The sequence below is a fragment of the Monopterus albus genome, unplaced genomic scaffold, assembly GCF_001952655.1.
Source record: "Monopterus albus unplaced genomic scaffold, M_albus_1.0 scaffold287.1, whole genome shotgun sequence".
In the NCBI taxonomy this organism is placed as follows: Eukaryota; Metazoa; Chordata; class Actinopteri; order Synbranchiformes; family Synbranchidae; genus Monopterus; species Monopterus albus.
The window spans coordinates 480,941-491,574 of record NW_018128167.1 but is presented as its reverse complement, the minus strand read 5'-3'; the positions used below and the strand labels follow the sequence as shown (position 1 = coordinate 491,574).

The 10,634-nt window shown below is 44.9% G+C and overlaps 2 protein-coding genes across 4 annotated transcripts in view; one reads left to right on the top strand and one right to left on the bottom strand.

Moving 5' to 3' along the window:
• The window catches only part of rnaset2l (ribonuclease T2, like), an 11,337-nt gene extending 4,911 nt beyond the window's left edge, over nt 1–6,426 (top strand). The window contains exons 4-10 of the mRNA XM_020622728.1: nt 48–115; nt 1,381–1,438; nt 1,548–1,615; nt 2,932–3,045; nt 3,715–3,763; nt 4,282–4,356; nt 6,182–6,426. Coding sequence (XP_020478384.1) covers nt 48–115; nt 1,381–1,438; nt 1,548–1,615; nt 2,932–3,045; nt 3,715–3,763; nt 4,282–4,356; nt 6,182–6,367 — 618 coding nt within the window. The 3' untranslated portion in view covers nt 6,368–6,426. The remainder of the gene's footprint in view (nt 1–47; nt 116–1,380; nt 1,439–1,547; nt 1,616–2,931; nt 3,046–3,714; nt 3,764–4,281; nt 4,357–6,181) is intronic.
• A 1,015-nt stretch (nt 6,427–7,441) lies between these two features.
• The window catches only part of supt5h (SPT5 homolog, DSIF elongation factor subunit), a 26,097-nt gene continuing 22,904 nt past the window's right edge, over nt 7,442–10,634 (bottom strand). For all 3 annotated transcript variants that reach the window (XM_020622703.1, XM_020622701.1, XM_020622702.1), the window contains 4 exons: nt 10,394–10,562; nt 9,526–9,723; nt 8,718–8,813; nt 7,442–8,007 (listed from right to left, as the gene is read on the bottom strand). In XM_020622703.1, coding sequence (XP_020478359.1) covers nt 7,867–8,007; nt 8,718–8,813; nt 9,526–9,723; nt 10,394–10,562 — 604 coding nt within the window. In that variant the 3' untranslated portion in view covers nt 7,442–7,866. The remainder of the gene's footprint in view (nt 8,008–8,717; nt 8,814–9,525; nt 9,724–10,393; nt 10,563–10,634) is intronic.

Here is a 10,634-nt window from a genome sequence, read left to right as displayed (position 1 = left end):
GTGTTTGGACCGAGCTCTGATGTGTCTGTCAACTGTCTGTCCTTCAGTCTTTGAACGAAGAGACTCTGTGTACGATTCCTGAGAGCATCGACACCTGGACCATCCACGGCCTCTGGTGAGTATCGCACCCCACCGCCAGAACACCTCAGCGTGACTCACCTGCTCTAACCTGTTTGTTTCTTCTTTACACCCGTCTTCAGACCTGTTGGTAAAGTTGGTGTAAGACTCCAAAGTGCTGCTTCCCTTTGTAGAAATGATGATGTACTCAAAGCAGTGTCACCTTTTTAATGAGGTGTATCCAAAATGTTCCTGTTTGTAAAGCACCATGGGAAAACCAGGCAGAGCCTGGACCTGACGCCTTTACATTATGGAGCGCTGCAGGTTACAGGCTAGTGATGGATGTAGTACCGGCTCATTCTCCAGGAGCCCGTCCCCACAGCGAAGGCAGCGGGTCGGTGAGGTTCTGAATGTGCCAGGACTTTTTTTTACTTGTCCCTTCTCATTGGCTGTAAGTCACTCATTTAAAGACACACCCAGGAAAAGACCTCAAACATCTCAAAGCCACAGACAAAAGGAGCTGATTGAAGTTCAGAACCGGTGTTAACTGGGTCTTATGTGATAACATGTAAGCTGTTGTTTCTTCCACTTAGTTTGTCTCTGAGCTCCTCCTCCTGCTGTTCTCCTCAGCCGTCTGCTTCCTGTCAAGTCTGTTCACCATTTGTGTGACCAGGCCAAAGCCCCGCTGCAGCCGGTGTCACTGCTTATGAGTAAATGTCCACAACAGTTTGTTAAAATGATTTCATTTGTAATACCCCAGGTCTTTTATTGGACAGATCTGAATAACGAAGGAGTCCGTCTTTCTTCATTTTAGTGCTGATTTATTTCAAACCACAAGTAAAATTACAAACACGACCCGGGTTGTTCCTTCCTCCAGAGAGACACACTGGAGTCCCTGGCCACACAAAGCCTAATACATTTCTAGGTTTTGGGCTAACCCCCTTACACAGATGAAGTCAGTCCGCAGACTCCATCTCTTATCTAGAGCTCCAGCTGCATGGAGCCACTGCACTTTACCTAGTCACAACCAAATGAGGGAGCTCAATGTGTGTGTATGTTGTCACGTGGTGCGTAACTAAGACGTTCATTCAGACATAATATTCTAACACAAGGTTAATACAGGAAAGAATTGGTGTCATAAGTAACAGTAGCTCACATTTCAGAGTCATCACTGTCTGCTAACCTTGAAACAGAGCAGACTTCATATCTTACTAAACTGCATTACTAATACATTTGATTCAACACATTAATGTCTAATAATTATCTGACTGATTTACTCATATCTAACACATTGGCTGCTCTTGTGTGTTTGTGTGTGCACAGGCCTCTTCGGGTGCTAAGCTGCTGCAACTGCTGGCCGATGTTCCTCTCTGACGTCCAGGTGAGTCTAGGTGGCCTGGTCACCTGAGACACACACTGATGAGACAGCCCCTTATAAAAGCTGGTACCTGATGCTGAGAGCTGATTGGCCAGTGTCATTTATCTTCCAGGAGCTGCAGGTGGAGCTGACTGAACGCTGGCCGTCCTTAGTGAAAACCAAATCCAGCTTTCACTTCTGGTACGTCAGAGCTTTGTTTAGAGACGGTTTGTCCACCTGAGGAGTCACTGACCCACTGACATGTTTGTTCTTTACTGGACCAAACTTAAAGAGAGATTTGCAAAATGTTTCTTCATGTTATGTGCTAAAGTGCCAAGACAAAGATCAGCCGCTTCCTAGTGGGCCACTGGTTGAGACGCACGGTGGCTTCAGGAAATACTCAGGCTCCTTCACTTCTTTTTCATTTTAAATTGATAAGTTTACCACTTTTGCCCTAAATAGCCCACGATGACAAAGTGAAAATGTTTTTAGACCTTTTTTACAAATTTATTACAAATCAAAAGCTGAAATCTCCCAAAAGTGCTTAGCATAGTAGTAGAGTGATCAGCTGGCTCATATGGAAGCAAATCCCCACCAGAATGTTTGAGGGTACTAGCCAGGTTGCAACTCAGCATTTGAGAGCAGGCACCGATTTCTAGGTGCAGAATCGGATTTGAAAGCATAATCACAGCCATGTGCTCCGATTTCTCCACTGGGCTTTGTGTGAAACTACGGTGGCACCAAAAGGTTTGAAAGCACATAACAGAAATTCTGAGTCTTATTCCGTTTGTAAATTAGAATTTAAGAGCACACAGGCGTGGATCTGTACGAGCAGAATCGGACCTGAGAGCGAGGGAGGACAGAATCGTGAGCATCCCAGATGACTGGAGCAAGAAGCTGGGATCCTGTCTCGCTTTCAACTATGATTCTACTCAACAAATGTGTGCCTGCGTACTCTAAACTTCTGATCTACAAGCTGAATAACTAAGCTTGTGTGTGCTTTCAAACCCCACATCAGTCGACCACTAATTCAGGGCTTTTACTTCAGGAGCAGCTACAGCTTCAGTCTCTGTGGGTGAGGCTCTACCAGCTGTGTACACCTGGGTCTGTCCAGTCTGTCCTGTTCTTCCTTCTCTGGCTTCGTCACACTGGATCCAAACTGTATCTGCAGCTTCTAGAGTACTGAATTTAGGCTCTGAGAACTTTCTTTCTTTAACAGGTTTGTGAAAATGTGTTTTCCCTTTGTTATTTTGGGTTGTTGAGTGTAGATTAATGGCCATAAATGGCAGTTTTGTCCAATTAATATTAAACCAACAGAACAAAGTGCAGAAGTGAAGCTGAATATTTTCTGATTGTAACTACAACACCCTGCTTTCCATCTCAGCTCGGGGATCGCTGTCACATGTCTGTATCTGCTCTGCCACGACCTAAAAAAGGCCTCATAAAAATATAATTCATATAATGTTGCTGTCAGTGTGTCAGTGAAGTCAACATCAGTGTCCGTCTGTGTGGAACAGGAGAGACGAGTGGCACAGACATGGAGCGTGTGCGGCGTGTGTTGAGGGAATGAACTCTCCGCTCCGATACTTCCAGATCTGCCTCAGACTGCGAGGACAGTTCGATGTCTACAGGTCAGTCGCACGCGCACGCTCCTACTTCTATTACTACGAGGGTGTCAAAGAAATTTTAAATAATGCGACGACGTCACTGGAACATTTTCAGCAGTATTCTTTACTTGCAGCAAGGGGACAAGTCAGCATGAGCATACAGAGTGCACGTTTATGGTTGGGTCCCTCTGTGAAAGGAGCATCCTGTAGTTGAATGTATCACAGCACATAGAGTTAAATAAGAAAGATAAGACATGTCCTTCAGCTCACATAATCAGTTTCTCACAGGTCTGAAAGTTTAAAATCCAACGAATAGCATATATAATGTATAATAATGTATAATAATGTAATTCTTATGGACACTCCGGAGTGCAGCCTGATTCCAGTGTAGCCAACGTGTCCACACAGAGATTAGCAGGCACAGTAGATGCACATGTGTAGTGTTCAACAGGTTTCTGTTGTTCCTGAAGCTGAACCTCCTCATCACGTGGAAGCAGGGTTCATGCAACATGCAGCCCATAATCACACCTGGGAAACAGGACAGATCTGCTCCTTTGATTTACAAAACAGACACGAGGAATGACCTCACTCACAGTCCTGCTGAGGACAGCTGGCGGTCCAAACCTAAGACAAATGGACTAGACTGTTTGGTGAATGGTGAAAGACAAGGTGATCTGTCTGTGTGTCCTGCAGACTGCTGGAGGACGCTGGCATCACTCCATCCTGTGAGCGACCCTACAAGGTACCAACACACTGTCGGGGTTTTATTAAAGTCAGCAGTCACCATGAATGTGAGCCTGTGCACAGCAGCCAGTGAGACCATGGCTATGACCTGACGTGGTACTGTAAACGTTAAGTGTCACACAACACAGTCTGCAAACGGACTCAGTCATGTACATTATACATTAACATAACTGATCGCATCAGATAAACAGAAGCTGCTTCACCGTTTCTGAATTCAGTTTGTAACTCATTGCCTGGTGTCATCACGTCAGGTGCAGTAGGTGTGCGAGACAAAGACGACAGCCTGTGTTTACAGAAACATGTAAAACTTTAGCTGCCTCCACTGCTCGTTTTTCAAACGTGATAACTGTGCAAGTTTTAACCACCAACGGTGAACTAACAGCCTCCAGTTTAGACACAGTAGATATGTAGAACTGTTCTGACACCGTCTGACACTACAGTAGATATGTAGAACTGTTCTGACACTGTGTGACACTGTCTGACCGCGTCTGCATGTACTCGTCTGTCTGTGTTCAGGTTGCCGAGGTCCACAGTGTCCTGGCTCTATTTCTGGGCGACAAGCATGAGATCCAGTGTGTGACAGACGACCAGGTCAGATCATCCATGTGTTTTTACGTTGCTCTGTGCTCGAGTCACAACCGACTGTTTATAGAGCAGAGACCATTAATCTGAGCTGAAAGACAATTATTGTGCAACTATGCTGAGAGATGGATGCAGAGAGGATTTACTGCTGCACAGCTTCTCTTTTCTATCACTGTAAACTAAACATTTTGGGGTTTTGAGCTGTTGCTTGGAGCAGCAGGGCTTGTGAAGAAGTACTGAAGAGTTTTACAGCCAAAACTATCGAATTAGCTACAGCCCTAATTATTTTCATTAGTAATAAGCTGTCAAGTAACATTTCCAACAGTCCGAACCCCAAAGATGCTCAGCTGTCAAAGATAACCAAGACATTTTCAGACGATCGATTGTTGATTAGCTGATTGGAAACTGTGGATGAGAGTCAATTACTCTGAGAGCACGACTCTTCCAGCTGTGAGTGAAGCGGTCCCAGATCAGACGGAGCACGATCAGTGATATTTCCTGCACATGTAATTGGTCAGTGAATTATTGTTTATGTGATGAGCACACAGTGCTACAGTCAGAAGTTAAAGCTAAAAGCTGAGGTTCTACTGCTGAGTCTTTACGCCAACTAATCATGTAGGAACACACTAATAGAAAAAAAATCCAAGGCACGCCACTAGAGAGCTGCTTCTCCTGATGAGGATTTAACAGTTCATAGGTGGGTTATGGCCCAAATCTGGGTGTAATCTGCAAAATGTGAAGTAAGCAGTCGGTCACATGTGCAGGAAACATCACAGTTTAAGTTAGTCAGCAGTGATTGTCCTGGGTCTGACTGATCCACAGGCTTGTTGTTAATACAGTTCTTTTATTTGACCTCTTTATACTTGTACTCCACTATGTACAACTTCTTGTAATAGTGAGAATACTCCACTATGTACAACTTCTTGTAATTGTGAGAAAATGCAGAGGATGGAGCCTGAGAATGATCAGGTCTTAATAACAAGTGAGAGGTAGAAATTAAAAGGCCTCAAGTTCTAGAAGAATCATTTTTACTGACATCTGACAGATTTTAAAGGCAGACAAACCTGTGTGTGTGTGTGTGTCACTGTGTGACTGTTTGTGTGGTACCATGTTCATTTTAATGTTTCTGTTTTAAGCAGTTAAAATGTGTGCCTCACCCCTTTTCCCAGCTAAGCTGCTGGATAGCTTGGTGGTACGGCGGGTCGAGGTTCAATTCTCTGTCAAGGCATGATAGATTATGGGAGTTAAGATAGACAGGAAGTAAGGTGGGAGGGAAGATGGATCAGACCTCTGACTACCCATCAAGATGTCAGCTCAGATTGTTCTGGTACCTTCTCTCTGCTCGCTCTTAAGTTGCACTGCTGTTACTCATCTGTTGGAGTCTTTCTCCTCCAGTCCTGCTCTCCAACTTTTCTTCGCTTCATTGCATCTTAACCAAAAATAAGTATTAAACTAAGTGACCTAGACAGTCCTCATGTAGTTAGCTTTTTTTGGTTTTGCACCATAAAATGTCAGCTGTTTCAAGAGCTCGGTTGTGCCACAAATCATCTGTCCTGCAGACAAAACATAAGGCGAACCCACTACTGTGAGGAGAAGAACCCATGAGTGAAGAGTTCAACGACAACAATACTCAGGACTTTATGATTTAACGTACCCTAAATATTTGGCATTTCTTCAAGTAGAACTTTCACATCATCTGCTTTACATCTCCCCTGAAGTTGCCACAAAAGGAAAAATGTCATGGTGATTAAAGAATCCAGCAGCACTAATGATAAGTGAGTGGTGTCTTACCAGTGAAGGCGTTTCACATCTGGTCATCCGTCTCCTCCCTCAGGGCAGAGAGGTGTGGTTTCAGGTGAAGATCCCTCTGTCTCGCAACCTGACCCTCGGCTGTGATCACCACGGCGACGCTGGCTCTGACCCAGGATGGAGCCTCTCCCCCGGACACCCCTGTCCTCCTCAGGTCCCCTTCTACTACTACCCCATAGACCACCAGCATCCACAGCAGCCCTGTGGCTAACAGCAGCAAGCCGCTTGTCTTCAGTGGCAAACACCAGACTTTCATATGCGGGACAGTAACGGCAGGGTTGCCACACAGTAGAGACGACTGTTAGAGGCCCTGTGTTGATCCTTTAGTTCACATGTAGACCAAAGGTGTCCTCTAAAGAATTCAAATGAATTGGAACATTTTCTAAAAAGTTTTTCGTCTCTGAATCTTCAATAAATGTAATATTTCCTGCTATTTCCTATGTGCCCACCCTGTCTCCTGTTAACTACAAGTAACTTGGCCAAATAAAGGTGATTATCCTTAAGTACAGTGCGTGTCCAAGTCTGGTGCGTCTTCTTCCTGCGCCTACAGTTACATGGGTGGATTAATCTGCTGCTGAAAATAGTCCCCAGCAAATGCACCATCCCCTTCTGTTTGATAAAGACTACGATGAGCAGCTGTTCTGGGAAACAACTGAATCTTAAAAAATGGCCTTGGGTTTAACAGCATTGACAAAGTTTTGTCTTCAGCATGAGCCAGCGGGGAGCGAGCCACACACAGGCTACAACATACCGGTGGTTTTGGTCTGCACATTGGTGGCCACTCAACTGCAGAATTAAACCAGACTGATTCTTTTAGGGGCCCTTCACGGCACACTGCATGTGGTGGTCGAGGACAGATTTAAATAGTTAGACATGTCATTACATTATCAAGCTGAGCTGCTCTAATGTTTTGACAATTAGCTAAAACACTTATTGGCTGCAGTGCTGGACGTCTGCACTGGAACAAGGCAACATGAGGTAGTAGTTGTCCTTCCGCTGACAGACACCAGGCAGGTGACGTTTGGATGCCGGCTGTCTTTGTTCTTCCAACTAAATGATCCGTTGGTGAAGACTGATCTATGAAGATGACTAAAGATTTCACAAAGTTTCTCCTACGACTCGGGCCAAAATCACACTGCCCTGTTAACTGTTGAACAGCCCCCGGTGAATACTGAGCAGCACCTCAGCCTGAAATGCACATCCCTAGCGTTGACATTTTGTATTTTACACTAGTCCCCAATCCATCCAACTCACTGTGGATGAAACAAACACGTGGGCACTCAGGTCGACAGGTTCACAGTTTATTGACATTACACATAGTTTTCTTTTCCTTCGTGCACTGAAAAAACTGAAAGCCCTGAAAAGAGATTCAGATCACTAGGAATAGAGTAGAGCAAACAAAAAATAAAACGTGAAACAAGCAGAGGGGGCAAAGGCCTGCTGGACGACACCGACGCACACACAGACTCCTTTACAGGAGGGAGACAAAGTGTTACTGGTCATACTGGGATGTGGCGCCGAAACAGGATCCACTGAACATCTCTGGACTGTGGGGAGCTCATCTGCCTAGTGTGTGTGTGCTGCTTTAACAAAGCAATAAAAACTAAAATCCCAACATTTGTGTGAGCACAGCAACAACAGTCTATTACAGTCTGTCCTCCGACCTGTGTGTGTGTGTCTGTGCACGTTTCCTCCCTGTCAGTCTGTGTCTCAGTGCTCGAGGCGGCCCAGGAACCTCAGGTTGAGGATCTTCAGCTGGTCGTCCAGCTCCATACGGACGATGCCGTCGTCTCCGTCTATGCTCAGCAGGATACCCGTGGCCTCGCGGTCTTCTCCCAGGATCACCTTCACCTGGACACACGGCACCAATGAGCACAGCCTCAACAGCTTCTCAGTGTCTTTGTAACAACGTGTATATTCCAACTAACTCAAATGAATAAAGATGATCTTTTAATGTAAAGTATCAAAATCATTTTATTCTTAACTTCTGAATTACATCCACAGCTTCTGTTTAACAAAGCTAACGTGCTTTAGGTTCTGTGATCCATCCAGTTTAGACAACATGGTCGCTGAATGCGAGTCCCAAACCATGGGGCAGCCTTTCATGCTCATATGATGAACTAATTAGCTGACAGCTGCCAATTTACACGTTCAGAAGGTATGGAGCAACATGTCTGGAGTCTTGTTGGTGTTCAGCTAATGAATGCTAAACCCACTCGTGCTAAACCCACTCAGCTCCTTCAATATTTGATCTATTTTAACCTTCCAATTCACCTGCTGACTAGTTTTTACTCACTCTGTCACATCAGATGGTCCTCAGCTGGTACAATCAACTAATTGTTCAGAGGCATACTGTCGGCTTACTGCTTCATCATCTCACCAAATTAATTGTTTCTGTTCCACAGTCTTTCCTTGTACAGCGCCTCCTAGCTGTCAACATGCTTTTTTTTTTTATTTGACTTCAATCCAAGATTGTCAGTAAAATTAAAACTGAAAACTGGACAGACAGAGGTGCTAGAGGTGAGCGATGTGGAGACGTGGGCAGAAGCAGTAACAGTTACCTTGTTGTTCTTGGTGGGAGTGACGGGCTCCAGGTGATCGCTGCTGATGCTGACCACTTTCTCAGACTCCTGCATGAACACCGAGCACATCCCTCCCTACACACACACACACACAGATTATTTTAACCCTTTTACTGCTGCTTTTTTAGGGTTTGACTTTCAACAGATTTCCTAAGGAGAAGCTTTCACTTGGACATTTTGGGTGACTGCATGTAAACTGATGAAACACTGTCCACAGTCTCACTGTCAACTGATTCCTGTAATTTGGGTGAACTGACCCTTTAAATGTATTAAAACCTGTTCTAGACCGCCCTGGTTTTCAAATACTAATTTCACTTCACAGCTGTACTCTCTCCTTTGGCCGATGGTTCATAGTAGCTGTAAAGATTAACTGATCAACAGAGAATCTATCTGCATATTGATAATTGATAATACCGATATGGACTGAGATTAACAATTAGGCAAAAACACCCAACATCCTTTTTCTGGCTTCTCTTGTGTGAAACTTGTGGGTTAAATATCATCTTGCTTTGGGTATTAGACTCTCCACTATTTTTCCTGCTGGTTAATTATGATTAATTAACAAAATAAGTGGCAGACTGGATGATAAACAAATGTTTTGGTTGCAGCATTAATTACTAACCTGCAGCTGCAGAGTCTAATCAACATCTCAGGCTACAACTGATTATTTCCACTGCAGGTGAATCCTTTGGTCTAAATGTCATAAAACTACAACAACCTATGCTGTTGATCCCAGCTCCTGCCTACACACATGTTCGATGATGCAGCGGATGTGTGTATCTGATACCGTGATGCTCCTGATGACCCCGGTCTGTCCCATCATGTCCATGAAGGAGTCCTTCACTCGGACCAGGATGTCGGTGGTCACCCAGTCGCTGCTGCCCTGCTCGATGTTGGAGCCTGGGGTGTGAGGGTTATAGCCTCCAGGAGAGGGCGCTCCTGGCGTCATGGGACTGTAGCCCACAGGACTGGGGCTAGGACTGGCCTGAGGAGACGACAGGGGTCACTGTTAGAACAAAGTGATGTTGAGATTGACTGTGCTAGCCCGACTGAGGTACAACTCCCGTTAACACGTCTGCTTGTGTCTGACTGCATCGTGATGAAGCCCAGGATCCTGCTGTGTCACCTACTAACCAAAGATCCTTAATAAACACATTCAAGACATTAACATTAACTGACATTAACTAAATTTGCCTGATTGCTGAACAGCTGTTAAAGATCTTTAGCAGTTCCACAGTCTAGAATAAACAAAATTGTTGTTAAAAACCTTGAGAAATACCTGATCAAAGATTAAGAATGTGACCAAACATCTGATCACAAGTTCCCAACAGTTTTCATTAGCTTTAAATACTCTTAGCCTGACCTGGTATGTGCTCATAACACTACCCGAGTGTACGGATCTAAAATAAAACACCTAAGAGCATGCTCCAATAATACGCCAAGCTCCAGTCTGGCAGGCACTCAACCCTGAATTACCCAGATTTAAGAAAAGGTGGAAACAGTTTTCAGCCCTTAGAACTGAAACAAGGTTTGGGCTGCACAAACAAACCTGCAGTGGCACAACAAACGTTACTGAGAACTGTCGTCGGGCTTTTTCTAAAGTAGTTTTACTTTGCTTATTCACATCTCAAGGGGGACAAACAACCCTCTCCTACCTGATAAGCCATGGGAGACGGCGTCGGGTGGTAGCTGGCCGGAGAATGTGTGTTCTGGTAGCCAACAGGTGAGGGCACCACCTGGTGGTAGCTCTGGGGACTGGGGCTGGGCTGATAGGAGCCCTGTGGAGACGGGGCTGCGTAGGGAGAATACTGCTCTGTGTTGTACCTGCATGTGCACAGAAATATAAACAGGTTTGACTCCAGAGACATCAGACACATTCAAACTTGTTTCCTGCTG